The 24,605-nt window shown below is 45.4% G+C and overlaps 1 protein-coding gene across 2 annotated transcripts in view; it reads right to left on the reverse strand.

Moving 5' to 3' along the window:
- The window catches only part of KIF13A (kinesin family member 13A), a 215,353-nt gene that overhangs the window by 98,675 nt on the left and 92,073 nt on the right, over positions 1–24,605 (reverse strand). For both annotated transcript variants that reach the window (XM_056132384.1, XM_056132383.1), the window contains exon 4: positions 8,140–8,200. In XM_056132384.1, coding sequence (XP_055988359.1) covers positions 8,140–8,200 — 61 coding nt within the window. The remainder of the gene's footprint in view (positions 1–8,139; positions 8,201–24,605) is intronic.

A 24,605-nucleotide genomic window follows, 5' to 3' on the forward strand; every position in this document is an offset into this window, starting at 1 on the left:
TTCACAAAATGAACCAGCATCTCCCCTCTCTCTAAAATCCGCCGGTGCGTTGCCCCCCTGCATGCTAACCCACCCAGCTGGTAGGCTGCGCCCAGCAGCTGAGTTATGTTCTCACAAAGGGGCAGTTGTGTGTGTTCCTCCGCTGGCTGATGTCAGTTGCACATCTCTGTCATGACATAAGTTAATGAACAGAGACAAAAAGAGAGTTGTCAACTCTGAGAAAACGAAGTTGGCTGCTTGCAGACAACTCGATAAAAGTGAGTCACTCGAACAATTGTTCAATTAGGGATGGGTGAGACAATCTGTAAAAGGATGTCGGAGAAAAGAGAAAACATCCAAGGCGTTCGCAGATAGTTTGGGAAGTGTCTTGGGGTGCCATGTACCGCTTATAATGAGTCTCTAACAAATCCGTCAAAGACTCAAATGACCGCAGTTGCGCTTGTCTAGTTCTGAGACGCTTAACGCCTACCAGTAATCGAGTGTTGACTCTGCAAGGCACATGGGGAAGTGCTTCATAGGCGTTTTCCTATATACCTGCGTGGCAAAATGATGAACTGAAACAAGATGATCAAAAAATATTTTGAGAGGCTGAAGCGACAGCAAGGGTGTTTGCCTTGCACGCGGCTGACCCGGATTTGATTCCCAGCATCCCATATGGTCCCCCAAGCACCGCCAGGAGTCATTCCTGAGTGCATGAGCCAGGAATAATCCCTGTGCATCGCCGGGTATGACCCTCACCCCCCCCCAAAAAAAAGAGAAAAAATTGAAACTCGGCTAAAAATAAGGAAAAATGATTGCATTTTGGCTACCGTCAGCTTTTAGAACAAAAAGTTCTGCTGGACAAATGTTTCTGTCTCCTCATGGCATAGGCTCCAGTTTAACCAGGTGAAACAAACCATTTCTAAGCACATAATAGTCCCCCCTGCAGGAATCGGACAGGGCTGCCCTCCCCACAGCGACACGTTTTGGCCCTGGCAGTGCCGACAGAGCTGTCGGAAGTCCATCCACCTTCTCCGGGACTGAAGGGTATTCACCCTGCCTGAAAACATTCGGTTTCAGCAAATTTGAACCACACACCATATGGTGAGAACCGCTGCGCAGCCAAAGTCAACAGCTTAGAAACTCTCAGGCCAGGGGAAGCGCACGTCCACACAGATACGTCACTGCCAGGGGAGCTGTAAGTACTAGGGGATGTTTCAGAGAAGAGCAGGCTTAGGAAAAACATGTCCCCACTCTCTCCCTAGAAAAAACCCTGAAATCGAGGTTCCTAGAAGCCCCCATTATTTAACAACGTGACATTTGGGCAGTGATTTAAAAAAGAAAAAAAAAGCACTGAACACAATCATTCAAGTATTGATTCACTGTAGAGAAGGTTTTAATTAAAATCAGTACTGATTGACACTGACATTTGCAAAGACCTACTTATGTAATGATGCGCCCAAGTTTCTCAGTATTTACTGTATCTTATAACCCTGGAGGTGAATCTCTGTTGAAGTGCATGGTTATTGGAGAAGACAATGAGTTTCAAGTAGAAATATCTTGCTCGAGGTGCCCCATTTCACAGGTTACTGGAGTTTTATTTTGCGTTTTAGCCGTTGCACAAGAATTTCTGCTTAAGCACTCAGAATGATCCACCTATAAGCAGGATGATATGAACTCCTTCACCAAAGGAGAATACAAAAAAGGAGATGGGATATTTAAAAAGGCAACTGTCTCAAGACACGATCAATGCGATTCAAATGGCTTAACAAACAAGCCTTTGATTTGCCTCTGAGAAATCTCCGAACAGCTGTAGGACCAGCATAAAATGGCTGATTCATGCTTTCCCCACGGGCTGGAGAGCTGAGATCACGCGGGGCCGCGCTCTTCCCTCCACAGACCAGGAGACAGACAAGCCCAGAGGTTAGCAGCGCCTGGAGAAACCAGGTCCTGGAAGTTCCTCTGCAAAGGAGTTTCTTTCCAAAACGAAGATGCCACAACACTTGGGAAAGTGACAGCGTGACAGGGATGGAGAGTCCTGGAGGGAAACTTGATTTCTCCTCTCATGCTAACTGAGGGCGGAGGGAGCATGCAGAGATGGGAAACCTTGGGGAGTGGCCAGGCCTGGAGCCCAGCTGGCCTGAACCAGTGTTGGCCAAACTCTGCCCACTTCCAAACACCCACTGCAATGCCAGGACGCAGGCCAGAGGCCATCTGATTCAGGAAGGCTGAGAGGATGGACTCTTCGTCAGAAAGAAGAGCAAAGTTGGAGCTGGAGCGATAGCACAGCAGGCAGGGCATTTGCCTTGCACGCAGTGGACCTGGGTTCGATTCCCAGCATCCCATATGGTCCCCCGAGCACCACCGGGAATAATTCCTGAGTGCATGTGCCAGGAGTAATCCCTGTGCATTGCTGGGTGTGATGCAAAAAGAAAGAAAGAAAAAAAGCAAAGCATTAAACCCTGACTGAGCAGAGCATTCTCATGGTCCCGGTGTCTCTGTTCTCTGGGTTCATGTCCAGTCTCTCTCTGGCCCCCAACCTTGGAGAGCTGTGTGGAGAGCTCTGATTCAGGATCAATGACGCCATTATTCACTGAGGTTGGTTTCAGTAAAAACGCGCTTCCCCTTCTCTGTTTCCTCTACTCCCCATCAGAGAATGAAAGTCTCTATCGTACTGCTTCTATTCATAATTAAGAAGAACTTTTTTTTTCAAATAAAGATAAATCAAGTATGAAAGAAATCGAATAACTATAGAGTATAGAAGCCAGGCAATTAATCTACTGCTAACATATTTATTAGATTTACTATAATGGAGGCAAACCAACCAGCAAGACTTGTCCTTTTTCCATTTTTTTTTATGATTTAAACCTATTATTGCCTACATTTCATGATTTGCAACACTCAGCAGGAGTAATTAATTTTTTAAAGAATTTTTTTTTTTTGCCAAGCAGTGATAAATAAGAGAATTTCTTCCCAAGATTTGTAACTAAACATGACTGTAGGTGCTGAGAAAATTTCCTATCAGGGTAATTGGAACATGGTATTATTTAAAATGATCAAATAAGCTAATATCTAGTGTTTTAGCTCATTACTAGTTTATATCATTTAAACTTTCAAAATATGTTTGATATGTCTGAACATACTCTTTGTAATGAAGAACTACAAGAATTTCGAGTTTCATATTTAGATTCTTTCCTATGTACTTGGTAAAGTTCTTTCTAGCTAAACTGTTTTTCCTTTGGCTAAACTGGAAAGCAGATTCATAGGGGTATGTGAGCAATAAGTTTATGTAGACTATCAACTTCCAAATCAAAACCATTGGGTTGAAACAGACTACCACCCAATTTCAGAAAATTGACAAAAACCCATTGATCTGAAATGCCAACTCCCAAGTATGACAGTGAATGGCATCTGATTCCCAGTTCAAACTAACTCCTGCCCTAGCAACCCCTTTAAATTTGTGAAAATAAATGTCTTCTTTCCATAAAAAGTAAACATGAAAATCAAATATTTGAAATCAACGTGTTAGTTCACATATGAGTAAGTCTAACTTTACTGCCATTAAAAAATTTCCAATTGTATTCACACCTATGTGCACAGATGGGTATCGGGTTAAACCAGGAAGTTTGGCATGTCCTATGGTCTCTTTACTTCTGCTCCTCTCATGCTGAAACTCCACTGGCAGAGACTTTTTGAGTAAATAGGGGTGGCCTGTCAATTAAAATCACAAAGCTGGTAGTAGTTTTGTTTGGTTTTGGTTTGGGGGCCACCCCTCGTGGTGCTCAGTGGCTACTCTTGGCTCTCTGCTCAGGGTCACTTGAGCATAGGGGGCCATACCATGCCAGTGACCAAACCTGCATGCAAAGCAGGTGCTCAGCTTTCTGAGTTATCTATCCAGCAAACAAAAAGTTTGATTTTTTAAAAGTCTTTCCTATATCCAAGTATGAGTGAGAGAGAGAGAGAGAGAGAGAGAGAGAGACGGACAGACAGACAGACAGACAGACAGACAAAGGCAGAGAGAGAATATGTGTGTGTGTGTGTGTGTGTGTGTGTGTGTGTGTGCAGAAGATGAGACTGACTTCTACTGGAAAAATAGAGGATGTGGTCTTAGAAAAGAAATAAATAAACATTTAAGCATCATTTTAATCAGAACATTGCAATAGGCCCTATTTTCACCGTTATAGCTTATACTTCTTAGCCTAGCTTTTAGAATTGCCTATTATCTGCCCTCTCTGAAAATATAAACACCATTTTCACATATTCATGTGGAAAAGCTAGATGGAGCATCACTGAAGGAAGTAACTTTCTTAGATAGCTGCTCGACAATTCAACCTTTATACCACACACAAGATAGATGTTATAACACTTCTCTGTTCCCCACGTTACAGGGAAGAAACTGTGGCTGAGAGATACGAAAAGGGGCTCAGGGAGAGGTTCCCAAACTTACTTGGCCCACTGCTCTCTTTCTTCTTCTTTTTCTTAAATTTTTTTATTTTATAAGGTATTTCACAATATTTGATTACATTTAATATTCAAACACTAATCTCACCACCATGACACATTCCCACGACAAAATTTGGGATGTTTCCATCTCAAGCCCCAATCTCTGTCCCAAAGCACAACCGAAATAATATATTTTGTATTGTCTGTTATGAAAAACCGCTGAAAATGCTACCAAAAAAATCCATAGAGGAAACACTGTGAAGATTGTCCTATTTTGGCAGGGGCCATTAAGACATCTTTTAGGATATCGCTAACATGTTGTTAAAGGTTGAGTGATGTGAGCTTTCGTGTGTATATATCTGAAAATATGTATATATGAATTTATACACACACATATATATGTATGTATATATATGTATGTATATATATGTATGTGTATATATATATATATATATATATATATTTCCCTCTGTGATTTGTTGCCTACTATCTGGACCCCACCAAATCCCACTGCTCTCTTTCCAGCAAAGAAATTCCTCCACACCAGCACCAGGATTTCAAGGAACTGAACAGGAACCTCAAACTTTTTGGTGGCCCCAGTGCAAGGTAGTTATCAGTCTAAGAGAACCAGAGCTGACGGGGACATTTCAAACCAGGCTGGAATTCAAACTGCAGCATCCCTTGCACTGCAACGCTTTTGGCTGACCCTTTGCCAAATCTTTTTGCAGTCTCAGTCCCTTCTCTGAGCTCACTGCAGACAATGTCTGATTCTGCAGATTCTACTCCTCCTTGAGGTTTCGACCATAATTAAAACCCACAGTAAACTCTCAGTACCTGTACTGGAAACCATAATGCCCAAAAAGGGGTGGGAGGAGAGAGAGAAAGAGTGAGAGAGAGAGAGAGAGACAGAGACAGAGACAGACACAAAAAGACACAGAGAGAGACAGGCACAAAAAGACACACACACACACAGAGGGAGAGGGGGAGAGAGAGAGAGAGAGAGAGACAGAGAGACAGAGAGACAGAGAGAGACAGAGAAACAGAGAGACAGAGAGAGACAGAGAGAGACAGAGAGAGAGACAGAGAGACAGAGAGAGACAGACACAAAAAGACACAGAGAGAGACAGAGACAGGCACAAAAAGACACACACACAGAGGGGGGGAGAGAGAGAGAGAGAGAGAGAGAGAGAGAGAGAAGAGAAAAGTGCCTGCTATTGGGGTAGGTTGGGGGGTTGGAGGATGGGGGGACGAAAACTGGGGACACTGGTGGTGAGAAATGTACACACATGGAGGGATGGATATTGGAACATTGTATGACTGAAATCTGATCATAAACAGCTTTGTAACTATGTATCTCACAGTGATTCAAGTAAAAACAAAAAAAGGCAAAAACAAAACCATGAAATTCAGAATTGCCTTAACATTGCTACTTCATAAGGTTTTACTGCTGTATTATTTTTCCTACAGTGCCTAACTCTGCTTTCCAACTGAGCGTCTCAATTCTCAGGGGCTTCCCCGGGCTGTGCACACAATAGGGTTTTCCTGACTGCTGAAGGAACATTATTATGAGATTTTCTGGCTTCCTGGGTGACAGAGGAGAAAGCAACAATAGCACTTGGCTGGGGCACAGAATTGGTGGCAAGATCTTGGGGCAAAGAATGGGCAAGGGTGTATGGACCGTGACCTAACGGGCCTGAAGCGTAGTCCAGAGAGCACTGGATTCGCAGCGAATCGCCCTCTGCGACAGAAGGTGAGACGCGCGTGCGCAGACTCCTAATACAGGAAGATCTATCTGGCTCTTTCGGAGTCATGTTAATTGGACAAAGATTGGGCTTTGGAGGACCATTGCATTTGTCCTCAATTGCTTCATTTGTCACAGTAGGAAACGCTTTCCTTTTGTTTACTTAAAGCCGAAAGCACACAACCAGGTCCCAGACACACAGCGCTATCCGTCAAGGCGGGCTGTTCCAGGCTCCGAGAATTTATTATTTAAAGTCCCAAAGGGCCGATAAGAAAACAAATTAATTACGACCAACATTAAGAACTACTTAATCACTCTAATAAAAACGCACTGCGGAAGTCGCAGGGGTGACATTTGGAAAGGAAAGCTGACTTTCTCCTCAGTGAAGGCATTTTTCTAGTTCAGGATGACTAACTTTTGAAAGAGCAGATATTCATTAATATCTCAGCAGGTTTGCTCTTTGCAATTGGGATGAAGATTACGACACAAAATTCCAACAAGCGGAATCTCCTTCTGCCTTCTAAACTTCTAAGACCTACAGCTTTCGCATCCTCCTTCTCCATTTACAGGGTTTAGACTAAAGCAGAAAGCCATTCAGCAAATACTCTGAAGTAGAAATAAGGAGGAAACACCCTCTCTGACTAAACATTTAATCAAGTGGGGTCACCATCGGAAGGGGAGGAACTGAAGACTCCTGAGCTAAAACAAATGCCTCTCTCCATGCGATGCGGATGAGATAGAAAGGCTGCAATTCACCTTGGTTCACAAAGAAGAGATTTCATGAATTCCTGCGTTTGGGGAAACAAAAAACTAGCAAATGGTGAGGGTAAGGCAATGCTTGCCTAAGGGCACGATGCTTGTTTCCATGACAATTGACAGCTAACAATACTCAGGTCATGGTGGTTCTGGAAACCACCTGGACCCCAATGCTTCCCTTTAATGAACAGAGCTGTGCAGGCCTGAGACTTAGTGACAAGGAGAGGCACAGCCACGAAACTGCTTCATCGTATTGAAAATCACAGCAGCTGCTGTTTGCCCTTCCGTTGGTTCCATCACCTCTATTCTGCAAACATCTCTGAAGACACCATCCCGCCCACGGCTGTTTTAAGAGATGAAGAACTGAAGTTTAATGAGTCTTTAGAAAAAGGACACACTCGGGACGGGGGTAGGCAGTGACAGTTACAGTGGATAGGTCAACTGGGTTCAATCCCTGGCACCTGATAGGGTCCCCTGAGCCTGCCAGGACTGGGCATGATCCCTGGGTGCAAAGCCAAGAGTAAGCTCTGAGAATGGCTGTGTATGGGCAAAGAAGGAAGAAAGGGAAGGAGGGAGGGAGGGAGGGAGGGAGGGAGGGAGAGAGGGAAGGAAGGAGGGAGGAAGAGAGGGAAGGAAGGAGGGAGGGAGGGAGGGAGGAAGGAAGGAAGGAAGGAAGGAAGGAAGGAAGGAAGGAAGGAAGGAAGGAAGGAAAAATTCAGACTTGGGAAAACATACAGGGGTTAGGGCATACACTTTGCTTGCATAGGACCTCAGTTCAGTTCAATCCCTGGTACTACAGGGCCCCTGAGTATTGCCATGTGTAAGCCCTGGTGGCCACAGCAGCATCACCAGGGTGGTCTGGTGGTCCCTGGAATCACAGAGCCCTTCAAATCACCACATCCTTGAGCCCTTACGTTCAACCTGCGGGTCTTCTTGGCTGAGAATTGCTGGGAGTGGCCCCTGTACCCCCAGCCCACCACAGTCTGGGACCTCCGTCCACCTCTGAAAAATGTGAACAGCACATGGCTTCTCTGCGAGCACGTGGCAGAAACAGATCCTGAAATCAAATCGCACTGACCATATAGTTCATGGGCTAGAACTGAAAAGACTGAGAGTGTATTCTATATGGTGAAAACCGAACTCTAGAAAAATGAAAGGAAACAGACAGAATGAAGAGGTCAGAGGCGCAAACACCAAATAGAGCGAGGGAGCCAACTTACCAGCATATTTTGTAGTGTTAGACTCATCCATGGACCAAAAGCAATAATCAAATGCAAATACCTAAATGAAAGAACAAAATGTTAAACTCAAAATGAATTTCTGTAAATAAATCAGAGCAAAAAACTTCACAGATGAAGATAAACACGCATGCTACTATCTGACGGAAGAAGTTGGAAGTCTGGCACTTCTTCAGTACTGCATGTCTCTTTGCTTTAAAGTCTTGGCTAACTGGCATCAGGGTAAGCTGAGCCCCAAAGTACATATTTATCCAGAAGTCAAACACCGAGACGGTTTATCTAAATTTTTCTAATGACACATTTCAAGAAAACAAGTCATCACCAAGGTTTCCCTCCCAAGTCCATAGTTCCAGGATCTGCTGACACCCCCTGGCTGAATCCAATGTTGACGTCTCAAGTAATGCTCACGTGATCTTCCTTTGTTCCACTCCTTCCTTTGCGCTTTCCACAAGGCTGCCATTTGCATTATGGCTGAAGCTCAACACTCCCCATCTTAGATTCCACTCCCGCTCCTGTTTCTGCAGGCCACCTGGGGCCAAATATTGCTACGAAATTAAGAATTCACTCTTGCATGCATTAATCTTCTGTACAGGTCCTGAAAGCCCACTATGTGCCAGAAATGGCTGATGCTTCCACAAGGGCCTTCGTTTACTCCAGTTTTCCATGCAAAGGACCCTGGTCATGTTCCAGCCATTATTAACAAATGCTTAGAGCAATGGTTCCCACAGCATTCTCCAAGAAATTTCATGAAATGGTCTATGGAAATAGACTGACTCATGCTGGAAATGGCACACAGTTTACACGGCTTAAGACTCTCAAGGCAATTCTCAGAAACCTCCTAGCAGTGACCAGGGAATGGCTTAGTGCCCAAAGCACCGCATGTGCAAAGCATGAGGCCACAAATTTGATGCCTGATGCCTGCCCCCCGCCCCCAGGACCTCTGGTACTTTGGAGACTGTGTGATCACTGGCAGACCATACGCAGGTATGCATGAGCACTGTGTGTGACACTCTGCAAACACAGCTACAAACTGCATGCACAGTGGCCAGGGGTGTGACCCCAGAGAGCATGTGGCCTTCTCTTCTGTGTGTGGGCAGCACGGCGACAACTGGAATGTGTACCATTCAAGAAGTTCAACCCTCGCAAGCAGACACAAAAGCATCACAACTAAAAGTGTGCTATGTAGTGTGAGAACTATAGACAAGTGGGTGACGCTGGGGGAGCTCCGCAGCCAGGTAGATGAGCGCCCAGCCAAGTCTGTGTGTAACTCTGACCCTCAGTCACTGCAACAGTAAGAAGAAGGGGGAGGCCCCCCTACCTGGACTTCTGGAAGCCCTGGCACCCACACCCACACCCCACTGCCACTGCCACATAAGCCCATCTAGCAGCCCTGTTCCAGAGACTCACACGTAAGTCTTAAAAGAGTCAACTAGCTGCCAAAATTTCTCGAATACCTGGCCCCACTGAGGCATTTGAGGCGATGTCGGGATGGGGGTGGACTAGGTTCCCACCCAAACAAACCAGGCAGCTGCTCACACCTTAACAGCCACCCTGTCCAGTTAACTAATCTGAATTTTCTGGAGTGACATCTCCAAACTCTCTAATACTGACATCCCAGTAGGAGCCCACCAGATTGGACGGGAATGTCACGTAGAAGACAACTAATCGTGACTTACATGGGCCTTCACGGAGAAGGCTGAACTTGCAGCCAAAGCTTGGTAAACCCCTAGACAAGGACTTATGTGTCTAGAGCGAGATACAATTTTCACAAGTTTTCTTTTACTGAAATATTTCCTAGTCATTTCTATTAGCCATTTAGTAACAAGCAATATAAAATAAATGACGGTGGGACTGGGACAGGGCAGGGGTGAGGGGTGGTTGGGAGAATGGAGACAATGGTGGAGGGAAGGTGACAATGGTGGCAGGGTTGGTCTTGGAATGCTGAATGCCTGTCACAATTCATCAACTCTGTAAATTCATCAACAACTTTGTAAACCATGGTGTTTAAATAAGAAGGGGGGGGGGGAGATGGAGACGAAAGGGGAGGGAAGTGTGTTGGTGTGTTTGTATAGAGCGGGGAGGCGGAGCGAGGTGTTTGCAGATAACCTCCAGCAGAGAACCTCATCTAAGGGTTGTTCTGCTGAACATTGGTGTGAGATCCCTTTTTTCTTCTCCATACCCCTTCTTTTTGGTTTTGGGAGTCACACCCGGCATTGCTCAAGGCTCTGGTCCTGGGGACTGAACCAGGGTTGGCAGCATTCAAAGCCCTACCGCTGTGGTCCTGGAGATTCTTTCTCGCATCATAGCTTGTTAACATGCTTTTGGCAAGGCTTTTTCAGTATACCCTTTAGCAAACTGGCCCAGGTACTTGGACAACTACTCTTTGGGCTCCTTCTTACGGCTTTTTAAAACCTGCAGCCCAAAGGGCAAATGATGAACTTCCCATAGCACAGACCCCTTAATGCTTAATCATTTCTGAGGGATAGTAAGCACTGAGCAAACGGAATCATATTCCTTGCACTGGCATTAGCTCACAAGAAGCCATTCCAGCTCATCTCTCTCAACTTCCTTCCGTTTCAGCAGAACTTAGAATTTCTAGGTATTATATCAGCTCTGTCGTTATCCTTTTCATTTTTCACTCTTCAAAGGGGCTTCATATTCCTTAAAGCCCAGCTGAGAGCATTCCCTGGGCTAATCCAAAGAAATTAGCTGGCGTCCCTTTTCCCAACAGCTGGTCATTTTTTGATAGTGCCATCTTAGTTATTCTGTTTTTCACTTTTGTACATGATCTGAGCCTACATTTAAGCTTCTTGAAAGCGGGGGAAATACCTCATTCATATGTACATTCTACAGTATTTGTAGCAGTTGCTTTCTATTTATCAAATGCCTGGTTCCATTAAGACCTTGCAACAAAGGTCTATGTCCCTGCAAAATGAAATTAAACTCTCAAGAGTTAAAGCACTGGATATATGTTAGTGCTTTTAGAGCGGATTCAAATGTATACAACACACAGAGCTTACATCATCAAACTCATACATACAAACATTTACTCAGATCATATATTAACCAAGGTTAAAATGAATAGCTATGAGACAATAGTTCTGGCCACAGAGTGTGGAATATTTACTGTATTTAAGGCTTCCACCAATGGCTGGAGAGACCACATAGGCATAACTCAGTTACTCTTCCTGCCTCAAGGCAGGACTGAACTTCAGTGCTTACTGAGAGATGATCTGGCTTGCTTTTAAACATTTCCAGAAAAGGAGATTCCGCAACCTTCCTTTAATTGCATCTTTTAACACTTAACTTTCGTTCCCAGACATTTTCCTTTCCCTTTGACCAAAGTTAATTCTCCTTACTTTAAATGGTCAATAGAAGCTATTTTCCAATTCTTTGAAGTTAAATAGTTTGAGAGAGAGAGAGACAGACAGAGACAGAGAGGGGGGGGGGGGGGGAGAGAGAGAGAGAGAGAGAGAGAGAGAGAGAGAGAGAGAGAATAAGAGCTGTTCCAGAGGGGAAAAAGCTAAGAGTATACATCTCAGATAAAGATGTAGGCAAATCTCCAAGTCAGAAAATGCATCTATTTCCCAATTTTTAGTCATCCTTTATCTCCCCAAGAGCTTCAGTGATTTTTTGAGCAGTTACTATATGTGTGTGTGTGTGTGTGTGTGTGTGTGTGTGTGTGTGTATACATTTCCTACATCTTTTTTTTTTTTTTTTTTTTTTTCATTTCCTACATCTTAATTTGCCACACTGATCTGCAACTACTTGATATGTCTGCTCTGCTTCCTTACAGTGCTGGAAAGTTAGATATTTATATATTCACAAAAAAAGCTGCTTGGAAATAAGAAGAAAAACCATCCTGAATTTTGAAAGTCAGGTCCTCCCTGGCAGCAGTCATTCTGTATTCTGTGCCAGTTTCCACTTCTAACATTAAAACTTTTAGGGTTTAAAGTTGGTTTTGCTCACAAGAAGGAAGATGAAACCTTAGTTTCTGCACCTGCCCTCTACAATTCTGAAGCGTGTCAAAACCCTGCAGAAAAGAAAGCGCACGTGTGTCCCAGTCCTGGTAGCTACAACAACTGTTCTCTGCCAAACATCAGCTTTCCCTGACCTGGATTATGTCTCAAAGTCCCAAACTTTTATCACAGGCATTTCAGAACACACATCCCTCAAATCAGCCATGGAACATAGGCAATTATTTAACTACACATTTACCAGGAGGAAGATTGAAACTCAAAACTTTGGGGGAACATCTCTAAAACCCAAAGCAGGGGTCGGAACAGTAGACGAGCAGGCAGTGTACTTTCCTGGCACGCGGCTGACCCGGGTTCAATCCCCACCATCTCATCTGGTCCCCGAGGGCGATCCCTGAGTGCAGAGTCAGGAGTCGGCCTTGAGCACTGCCGACTGTGGCCCCCAAACCAATATAAATGAACAAAACCCAAGGCAAGGGAATGGGAAAGCCCTCGTTCCGACTGGTTTCTTGAGAGCAGGTCATAAGCGGTCTTTGCTGGTCTGACACTATGGCACTAACTCCCCCGGGCTGAGCGATGCCAGATTCCTCCATCCGGCTGCAGGGGCCTGACTGCCACCGCCAAGGCCAGCAGGTAGGAAGCGAGCACCCCCGAGCGAGTCTGGGGTGAGTGAAGAAGGTCCTACGGATGGCTGTTTGTATGCCATGGGTTTTTTTCAACAAACAAACACAGTATCGGGAGGAGGAGCTGGAACGCAGATTAAAAACAAGGCAGGGATGTGCGAACTCTCAGGAATAAGCAGGAGTCCGAGCCCCTGGCTGTCTTTTCAGTTGTGTTTCTGCTTTTTCACACATGTTTTGAGAAAATCCTGGTTTGCTGATGGTGGAAAGCAGCTTCAGTCACTGGCTAAGCCCGGAGGGCCACTCCGGTGCCATGATGCCATAACACTTGGCAAAGTAGGCAAACAAGAGTGGCCCTGCCATGTGGAGTTTGTCTTCTACACGGAAGCTGGGGTAATTATTTGTTTGTTGATGAAACAATGATTTGTTATGATGGTTACTAAAACACCTGTAACCATGTTTAAAATAATTTCTTTGTTTGCGGTAGTACAATCATTTCCCCTGCAATTTTCTTTGTCCTCTAAATAATATACAAACTCTTCTCCTTCCTTCTATGATCCAAATATTTTAAATACAATTTAATCCTAAAGAATTTGTATAAAAGACTTTATTTTATTTTATTTATTTTATTTTAAAAAAAGGTGTTACTAAGGTTTAGATTTTTTTTCTTTTTGGGTCATACCCAGCGATGGTCAGGGTTCACTCCTGGCTCTGCACTCAGGAATTATTCCTGGCAGTGCTTCTGGGACCATATGGGATGTCAGGAATAGAACCCAGGTCGGCCATGTGCAAGGCAAACGCCCTCCCTGTTGTTCTATCACTCTGGCCCTGAGGTTTAGATTCTTGAAGCACAAAATTCACTGACGTTTCAAGAGAGATAGCACAATCATTTTCTTGAGTTACCCTTTTCAAACTAACCGCTTCAAATAAAATCCCCTTTTCCCAAAGCCAATGCATTAGGGAAAAATTACTTAAGACTTCTAAGTCATTTCATTAAAATTCCTAAATGCTTACTTCATCTACTCATTATGAAGTCACTAGTGTCTTATCTGAAGTGTGTGGCTTGGGGGAACTTCCTAAAAACCAAGTGAAAACAATTGAAATTTAGAAATCAAGCATAAATTTCAGCTTTCATCAGTGACATCTAACAAAGTAAGTTTTTTTTTTTAATAAACCACCCATACTTTCTAAGAACTTTCAGCTAGAAAGAGTCAAAAGTCAGATATTTTCCAGCTGTTTCTGACATCTGAAAGCCATTATCTTTATTGTTTGTAATAAAATTTGACCCCACCTTCTCAGAATCCTACTCCTTCCTCTTAGTTTCCTGCAGCATCTGGTCCACCTTCATCACCCTCTAAAAATGTTAGCTCTGCATCTCTGTGAACCACCGAACATCTAGCAAAGTCACTTCAAGCTGTTTTCAATAAGGCTGATGTGTTCAGTGATGTGTATTTTGAGGCAATGGAGTTCCAGGCCTTAGAAGCAAGATGCACTGCAGTCAAACCCCAGCCTCCCCCAGTCACCTTTCTGATGGCATTTCAGCAAAACTCACTGGGTGACTAAATGATGGAAATCTCTCCTCGGTTCCTTGGAGAACTAGGAAGTGTCAGTCATTGAAGAAATGCAACCTATACTTGTTTTCCTGAGCCCCGAGACAGAAATGTGAGGGTCCCCTCCATTCTGGTCCTCTCATTCATTCTACCCAGCCATGATCACAATCACGACGATCACAACCATCCTGTTATTCATCGATTGCCTCGAGCAGGCCCCAGTGATGTCTCCTTCGTCCTAGCCCTGAGATTTTTTAAAAAGTGCCAAATTCAAGGCTCTTTCAGAGTTAGGAGAATGAGACCCTTCATTGTTACTGGTATTTGGCATATTGGGTACGCCACGGGGAGTTTGCCAGACTCTGCCGTGTGGGCAGGTTACATTCGGTAGCCTGCCAGTTTATCCAAAGTAGGAATGAGATAATAAGATGTCTTCTGGGAGCTGGGTTTTATAGTCTCTGGGTCTTGGCCGTTGATGGGATTACACGGTGCCAGGGAGCCAGTTGGTGGGTGTGACCCCCGCCTACTGGAATTTGGATCTGGGTGGAGGATACTCAGCCCCGATCGAGATCTCAGCCCCAGGACCTGTTATTTATAATTTATAAATAAATATAAATTTATTTATAAATAAATAAGTAAATAAATGAACAAAAATATTTTTTAAAAAAATTGAAACTTACAAAGAAAACTCTATGGCTTCCCTAAGGAAATCACATGGTCTGTGATCTGTCCCTCCCTCCCCCCCTGCCCCCCCTTCTTCTCACCTTCTCAGCCCCCCCACCCCCCACATGCTTGCACAAATTTTTCCAATAATAAATAAATGATCAAGAGAGAAACCAACCCAGCAGCCTTTCCTATCGGTTTTAGCAAACTGCAGTCACTCAAATATGTAGCAAGCGTGTTTCTTGTCTAACAGTTGTTAACAAAATAACTGAGAAGACAACCCAGGAAACAATTATTCTGCGGAGAAACAAAAGCATCTCCCAACAATGTGCTGAACACTTCTCAATGTGCTGAACACTGCAACAGCAAAATTAACTAAATTTGTCTGAAGATTCCATTTTTTTTTAAACAAAAAATTCTGGTCATCAGATTAAAAAAATTTTTTTTTCTATATTTGATATTTTGGCAAAGTGAGGTCCGAATCCTTTTTATTTCTCCTTATGTTTTCAATATCATCTCCAATGTCATCCCTTTAAAACACCTTTTTTTATTTGCGGTGAAAATCTGTCTACACACTCATAAAATAAACTCATTAGAAGTAGAATTGCTGAATCAAACAGATTTTCACATGCATTGCCAAATGGCCCTCCACATTGATTTGTCAAATTTAAACTTCCACCAACAGTGAATAGACATTTCTTCTTTAAAAGGATGTCTTTTTCTTTTTTAAAGATACCCTTCTTGGGCTGGAGCGATAGCACAGCGGGTAGGGTGTTTGCCTTGCATGTGGCTGACCTGGTTTCAATTCCTCCGCCCCTCTCGGAGAGCCCAGCAAGCTACGGAGAGTATCCCGCCCACACAGCAGAGCCTGGCAAGCTACCCACGATATACTCGATATGCCAAAAACAGTAACAACAAGTCTCACAACGGAGACGTTACTGGTGGCTGCTCGAGGAAATCGATGAACGACGGGAGGACAGTGCTACAGTGCTATGCTTTTTGGCACTGGAGCGCTAGCACAGCGGGTAGGGCATTTGCCTAGCACGTGGCCAAGCCGGGTTCAATTCCCAGTATCCAATATGGTCCCCTGAGCACCGCCAGGGGTAATTCCTGAGTGCATGAGCCAGGAGTAACCCCTGAGCATCACTGGGTGTGACCCCCTTCCCCCCCAGAAAAAGATATCCTTCTTAAAGATATGACCTACTCTGAATTTCATACCTGTTTGACAAGATTGACACTGGAGCCACCTTGCTGGTGGTGCTCAGGGGTTATTCCTGGCTCTGTGCTCAGGATTGGTACTTAGTACTGGGTGGTACTTAAGCAACCATGTGAGCTGCTGGGGATTCAATATGGGAAGAGGGCAGCACATTCTGTACTCTCTGGAGGCCAAGGCTGAGATTTCACCTGTGTGTGTGTATGTGAGAGAAAGAGAGACAGCCCACAGCCCACTCTGTTTTACTATATCAGTATTTTTCTGTGTATCTGTTTGGGGGGGCACACCCACTGGTACTCAAGGGCTCCTTCCAGCTCCGTAATCAGGGGGTGCTTCTGGTAGCGGTGGTGCTGGATATGGAATTTGAACCTTCTACCTGCAAAGAATAACGCTCCAGCCTGTTGAGCTGGGTGAGCAGACAAGACTTCAGACTGCCTAATCTTTTTACTGGCAAGAATCCCACCAAACAGAATGACTCTGAGTGGCTGAGAAGGTAGCTCAGAGCGTTGCCCTGCATGCCTGGCAGGCACAAGTCTCCAATTTCTGTCCTTGGCATCATATTGCTCCCCAGGCACTGCCCAGGGATCACCCTGGTGGTCTCCGAGCACTGCAGAGTGTGACCACAGCTAACCCCTGCAGCGCCGACCATTGCCCGGAACCATTCGACCACACTGCCTGGCCCAGGGCTCCTGAGGACTGCACAGAGGCCCCCAGGATTCCAAGAACCCCCTCAGTAAAGAGGGGGTTGTTTAGGATGAGTGTTATTAATATATGATTATGGCTTTTGATCCACTTCAGTGGGACTCAGGGACTGTGCAAAGCCAGGGGCTGGCGCTCCTGTCACACTGCATGCAAAGCACACACTCAGCACACTGAGCTCTTTGGCCTCAGTCTGCCTTTCAGGAAATGTCTCTGTACATGCATTTCCACCTAAGGTGTCAGCCTGAACCCATGCATGCATGCATGCATATACATGCATGTGCACACATGTGCACACACACACACAGAGTTGCTCCTCTGCTGCACGCTCTCTCTCTCTCTGCAGCATGGTAGCTCTGAGGAACCACCTCTGCATTCTCTCTCTCTCTCTCTCTCTCTCTCTCTCTCTCTCACACACACACACCCAGCAGACACCCCTGCAACTCTGCAAATGTGGACACACGCAGCTCGCAGCAGGCCACAGTCCTCCCATTCCCAGCCCTCTCAGCTACTCCTTTCTGATGCCCAATCAGTCACTTCCCAACACAGCGAGTTTACAACAAACAGGACTTCCCCCGGGTTCATGAAGCACCGCAGACCTGGGGCTGCGGGAGAGAAAGCAGACTGCAGAGCCAGATACGAGCCTCTCCCTCCCGGGTTCCCCTTCCTCTCCTCACAACCCTTCTGCAAGCAACAGCCCGTTCTCCACCACCCACCCAAATGCCACCTCCTCCACCCACTGCAGCTTCCACTCTCCAGGGTCTGACCTCTCCCCGTGCACCACCTCAGTGACCAGCAGCCCCTTCACAGGCTCTACGTTACACCATGTGGGCATTTAAGCAACATGCCAAATGCTGGACACATTCCTCCAGGGGTAGCAGTGACTTTTACCAGGACGGGGTGTACCTATGGCAGGGGGAGGGGGGCCCTCTCTCGAGTTGACGGCACAGCTGCCACCAACAAAGCAATCAGCACTTAGCTGGTGCCATCTTAAACACATTCTATTTTCATAGGCTGGGACCCTCCTTGAGTCAGCCGCTAAGCTCATCCATTTCTTTATTTCTATGGACACATTTGATCGACGCCTGATAACTTACAGCAACAAGGAAAGGAAAATAAGGCGGTGAGAAAAGATCCTAGGGGTTGTGAGTGGAGGAGGCGCTAGCGATGCTGAGTTTAGTCAAAAGTTTAGTTTTGTGTTCGGGCTTTCCTGGGAAAAGTTCACTGGCTCAGAATTGTTTTGTGCACCAAAGGAGCATACCTCTGTTACACCCCTCACCCCCCACCACCGCCCTGGGGTGCTTTGTCCAAGTAACCCCCTGGCAGACCCAGGTGCAATTAACTGCCTTAGTGAGAACTGAGCCTCAGATTCCCAACTCCGAGATTCTCAGCTTTGCCAGCAGAAAGACGACAGTTCGCATGGGAGACACGTGCCCACTTCACCACACTGAATGATGAGAGCTGAGATGGGGAGAAAAATATCGAAGCACTCACTGCCTTCGATGCCAGATCTAAATTACTCTCCTCGTGTTAACTTTCAACACTTTCTTTTCTTATTTCTTTCCCCTAGGAAGAGATGTGAACTGTCACGAGGGGAGGAAAGTAGAGCCAATACTTGGCTCATCTTGAAGCAGTGGGGCTGACACTGAAAGGGGAGCCCCGTCCAAAAGTGCATCCACTCACGCGTCCGTGTCCATCACTGCTATGTGCAAAAGTGGCACAGGACGCCTGGCAAATCCAACCTGAGCTGGTCATGGGCACCAAAGATAGAGCTGCAGAGCCATCACCCTCACGACTGATGGTGCTACCGTCCATTAAGTCTGTCAAACACTTGCTGTCTTTTTGCAATGACTCATTCCCTCCTATCTGCCCATAATGCATGCCAAGCAGGGGCATGAATCACACTCGGGATGGCCTGTGAAGATGCAAAGAGGCCAACTGGCTCTTTCACACCATTCTGGATCTCAGAGGATTCTCAATCTGCCGCGGGAAGCCACTAAGCTCGGGGATGTCTACTCTATCAGGCAGCCGGAATTCCTAAAGGAAGGCACTGTGGCTGCCATGAGGATGTCACGATCACTATCAGTGATGGAAGAAATGCAATCTGGATGCATTTTCCTGAGCTCACAGCCAACACTGAACCACTGCATTACTTCTGGTCCTTTCGTCCATCCTTCCCAGCTGAATGCTTGCAACTGCTGCATCTCTGTAAAGAATGAATGTGTCTTTGGAGTCACCTATTAGGCATCTACGGAGCAGCTATTACTCCCCAGCCTGTTAGGAGAGACAGAGTCTCGTAACACCCATAAAGCTCTCACAGTCCACGGGGAAATAATCAAAAGAAGACAAGAGTGGACAGTCTAAGTCGGCACAGAGCCCAGCAGAAATATGAAAATGGAATAAACCCACCGCCGGCCAGTGGTTGGCGAGGCTCAGGAAAGGCCTCGGAGGACACGATGCTGAGACTGCATTCTGAAAGAGAGAGATAGGATACAGCGAAGGATTCTAGGGCCAGGGTGAGGTTCGCGCAGCCACTGAGCTAAGGAGCCAGGTGCAAGTAGGAAAATATGCAAAGAGCCCAGGGCACCAGGAAAGAGAGAAAAAACTGGGGAGCAAGCTGAGGCCAGATCACATAGGATCACTGCATGTGCCTTCGGAAGATGCCTGTAGTGGTGCTCCAGCAAAGGACTGACTGCAGTTACTCTGGAAAGTTCACAGTGGCAAAGCGTGGAAGGGTGGATGGTCAGATATGAGGCAGAAAGGGGCAATTAGCAAACCTCCCTGATGATAAAAGTCTTCATTCCACAGAGAGGCGTTGCAATGAACAGATCATCCTTTATTCCTGCCCACAACTCCATCCTCCACTTATTCTGAAAGAGGACCTTCCCCTGGGGGATCCTATCCATCTCCGCCCCAGCACCCGGGCACCCCTGACAGTTGCCAAGTTTCTCCGTGGCACATAGATGATGCTATAGAAGATGGCATAGGGGAGGAAGCGGGGCAGGTGAACCACTCACAGTGCCAGGCTCCCTGGACCATGGTTAACTGGACCCAAAGCGGGTCCCTAACTTGGGACTTTCGGGTTTGGGGCGGAGTCCCACCCATCTTTTCTTAGCCTAGTTGATAAATCTGGGACACATTGGTCATATGGAACAGAGAAGCAGATGGAGTGGAGGAAGAGCGGGAGGGAGGGAGGAATGAATGGATGGGACACACATGGACCCAAGGCAGAGACAGGAAGAAGTGATTGGATTCCCACCCCAGCCACTTCCTGTCCTGGAGCTCTCCAAGATCTCCCGGAGTCTTTCTGATATGTTTATCTTATGGTCCATCTAGTATGAAATTTTGTCATTAAAAAAAAAAACCCAAACCTTGTTAACTGCTTTTTGCAGTGTTGGGGATCACCCCCAAGGTAGTAGCAGACCACTGAGCGACATCTCCAGCCCCTGACCTTTTAACAAAAACACTTCCAAAGACTACAGAAATAGAAAAGGGCAAAGGGAGGGGGGAGGGGGCGGGGAGAGAAAGAAAGAAAGAAAAGAAATGCAAAGAGGTAAAAATTATTTGGTTTGATAACCCTTTGACAAGAGAACTAGAGGAAAGATATAAACATTAAAGAGCCTGTGGCAAAAAGGACTCAAAGGAAAAGTGCCCTGGAAGCCATCCAGTTTCAATCACTTTGAAAAGAGGAGGGGCTGGAGCGATAGCACAGTGGGTGGGATGTTTGTCTTGCACGCGGCGGACCTCAGTTCGAGTCTTGGTTCCCCATATGGTCCCCCAAGCGTGCCAGGAGTGATCCCCGAGCTCAGAACCAAGAGTACGCTCTAAGCATCACTGGTTGTGGCCCCAAACCAGAAGCAAATCTGAAAAGAGGAAACAGCACTCCCAAATCCCAAGTCACAGGATGACAGGGACAGAACATCTTCCATTAAACACTGGGAACACAGCCCTGAGCACCACTGAAGCAAATAAGTGCTTTATCTGCTCCCCTGTCTCTCGGGTCCCTCTGGTATGCCTTTTTCAAAAAGATATTGCCTTCAATACAATAGCTATACTGTATCTGGGTATAATGTTTTCTAACGCTTTCAATTCTGCCAGCAAGCTTAGTTAACTGGGAGGTAGATTAAACACTATAAAGTAATTCCTAATGTTAATTTGTAAATAAAACTAATATTTAAAGAGAACTTCATGGGCTGGAGCAATAGTTCCAGAGGGCACTTGCCTTGCATGTAGCTACTCCTGGATTGATCCCTGGTACCCACATGAGGCTTCCTGAGCACTGTCAGGAGTGATCTCTGGGCACAGAACCAGGTGTGAGTCCCGAGCAAAGCCAGGTGTGGCCCAAGAACAACCAAGCGTGTGATCTCAGGAGCACTGCAGGCAAGTGTGCAAGCACCACAGTTAAAGTGGGTGACCCCTGGGAAGCAGCACAACGTGGGCAACCCCTGGCCCCCATGACAGAAAGAAAGGGGGTAATGAGCTAATCGAGTCCAAAGAATCCGATCATAAATAAGGCAGTATGACAGGTATTCACATTCCTCCACACTCCCCTATCTTTCTGACCATGCAGTACAACAGAGCACCTCTTAGACAGCATCAGAACCAGCAGACAAAAATCAGAGAGTGGGAGCTGGAGCGATAGTACAGTGGGGAGGGCGTTTGCCTTATATGCAGCTGACCTGGGTTTCATCCCTGGCATCCCATATGGTCCCTTGAGCACCGCCCAAAGTAAGTCCTCAGTGCAAAGCCAGGAGTAACTCCTGAACATCACCAGGTATGACCCAAAAAGCAAAATAAAAAAGAAAAGAAAAGAAAAAAAGAAAAGAAATCAAGGAGTGGATTCAGCACTCTAATAGGATGTCTTGGCCAGCTCACTCCAAGGCGTCTCTCTCTTTGCTCTTGCAGAAGAGAGTATGAGTGCTCTGAGGTCACGCATTTCTTCCAGCTCCATAATGTTCACTTGGCATATAAAAAGTGCTAAATAAAAAAACCAAAGGGTAGGGGGGACAGGAAAATGATAACTCATTGCTTTTCCATGTGTGCTTAGCTTGTTCCTAAGGAAGGGGAGGTGTTTGTGTCAGATTAAAAAAAAAAGTGTAGACTATAGACCAAACATGTTGGCCACTTACTACCTGCATTGCAAACCATGACACCCAAAGGGAGAGAGAGAGAGCGAAAGGGAATGTGTCTGCCACAGAGGCAGGTAGGGGGAATGGGGTGGAGGTGGCGGGAGGAATATTGGGAACACTGATGGTGGAAAATGTGCACTGGTGGAGGGATGGGTACCCGAGCATTTTATGACTGAAACGTAATCACAAAAAATGTTTGTAAGTCTGTAACTGCACATCATGGTGATTCATTCAAGCACTGTTGCACTGTCCTCCTGTTGTTCATCGATTTGCTCGAGCGGGTCCAGTAACGTCTCCATCATGAGACTTGTAGTTACTGTGTTTGGCATACTGAATACATCACGGGTAGCTTTCGAGGCTTTGCCATGCGGGCGGGATACTCTAGATAGCTTGCGAGCTCTCTGAGGGGGAGGAGGAATCAAATTCGGGTCAGCCATGTGAGCCATGTGCAAGGCAAGCACCCTACCCACTGTGCTATCGCTCCAGCCCGGTGATTCATTAAAAAAATAAATTTTTTTTTAAAGTGTGGCTACGAAGGGTTGTGTGGGAAATTGGGCTGGGCTTCTGCACACCCAACTTCCGAGTTCGAGAGCATTTCCCTGCTTCCCATCAACAGTGTGCACGACGCATCACGCATGACGAGACCAAGCGTGTCCCTACATGTGTCCCCTCTCTCTGCCACCACCCTTCCCCCCAGTTTATGAAAAGATGGATAAACACACAAGCAACTTCCCCTTCACCTTATCTGCAATCCCTCGTCAACAAAAACCATGGCTCCAAATTACAGTCACCAGATACAAACACGTTTAGTTCAACTCTGAAAAGTAGGGATCCAAGTCTTTTCTATCAAAACTAACAGGAAAACACAAAATGCCTCCACCTCCATCCGCACCCTTCTTATTTGGGAAGACAACTCTAGACACTGTTACGAGCAATGCATAATATGCAACCAGTGAACGAATTATACACTAGGCATGCACTTGATCACTGATGAAATAAATGTTTCTTCACTCAAGTGTACCAATCCATAAAATACGTAAAAGCAAAGAGGGGGAGAATCTAAATATATATAGTTCAGGGTGATTTTTAGAGATAAAAATGTCCGCTGTCATTCTGAAAGGCTATATTCCATAGGCTATAAAAAAAACTTTCAAAAGTCGGTCCAAAGAATATCTACCATTTTTCTCCTCTAACACAACCCTAGAAAATTTCCAAGAATGTCAAGGAACCCAACTGGAGGAGAACCAGCCCCTGTTTAGTCTTTTAACTGACACCAGCTCTAATCTTGTCCTCGTTGCTGTTTTGTTTTCAGGCCACACCTGGTGGTGGCTCAGGGCTACCCCAGCTCTATACTCAGGACACTATCTCTCCAGTCCCTTGCAGCTCTAAATTTTTAATGACCGTCCTTTACTACACTGAGGTGTCTGTTTACTACAACTGCTGCAGTTTAATAAGTGTTGAATATTTTATTAAATGCTTGTTTTTGTTACATCAATGGAAATTATCCCTTTTTAAAAATGCATTAATACGATCAATTTTTCTTATAATCTTTATTTTTCAAAAGAGCAGTTTTAGGTTTACAGAAAAATGGAACTCCAAAATGCCCTCCCATCTTCTCTAGCCCTGTACTTTCTGCTAACTTCCCTGATTATATCTTGCACTATTGGGGTATTTATCTGCATTAACTGAAGAATCAATACTAATACATTATTAGTGACTGAATGGTAAAGTCCATATATCAGGGTCATACTTTTGAGCAGTATAACCCTAGAAGTTCTTGTTTGTTTGTTTTGATTTGGGGACCACACCCAGCGGTGCCCAGAACTTAATCCTGATGCAATGCTCAGTTCTTGAGAAACTGTATGAGTGCTGGTGCCAGGGTTTGAACCCACGTCAGCCATATGCAAGGTAAGTACCTTCCCTGCTTTATTATCTCTCCAGATCCAGCTCTGTTGGTTCTGAAAAAGCATGTCATATATCCATCATTAGAATATTACAGGAATGTTGCATGGTCCTAAAAATACCCTGCACCTCATTTATTCTACCTTCCTCTCCTTCCACTCCTCTTAGCAACTGCTGATTTTTTTCCTCTCTGAAGGCAGTCAAGTTTAAGTTGAATTTTAATTTGGATTTCAAGTGGATATGGCATATTTTAAGTGCAGAATTAATAATAGCTATCATTAATAGTAAAGAATGGTAACAGCATTCAAAGAATACATTTTTAGGGTTGGACATATAGAATGTGAGGTTATTTTCTGCACACCGGTAAGGTAAAAATTCAACCAAATATTCAAAATGACAATCTCCTCTTCCTTTCAATCAGCACTTGTACTTTATAAACTTTTTTCCTTTTCATGTCTTTCTTTCCTCCTCTTTTCTTGTTCCCTTATCAGGTACCTCTCCTCTCCCTGCCCAATTATTTTTTTTAAGTTGCCAGGGGTTAGGGGCTAGGGAGGAGTAGGGAAGTTAATGGAAGGGTGTGCTGGGTTGGGTTAAATCCAAGATTGACACGCCTGCCCGGAGGGGAAAGGGTGTTGCCCCATTCGCCCTCTCCTCTCTGGAAAGAAAGATGGCGGCCGCACGGGAGCCTTGTGGACAGC

This window comes from Sorex fumeus, unplaced genomic scaffold, assembly GCF_029834395.1.
Source record: "Sorex fumeus unplaced genomic scaffold, SorFum_2.1 ptg000094l, whole genome shotgun sequence".
NCBI classification, from domain to species: Eukaryota; Metazoa; Chordata; class Mammalia; order Eulipotyphla; family Soricidae; genus Sorex; species Sorex fumeus.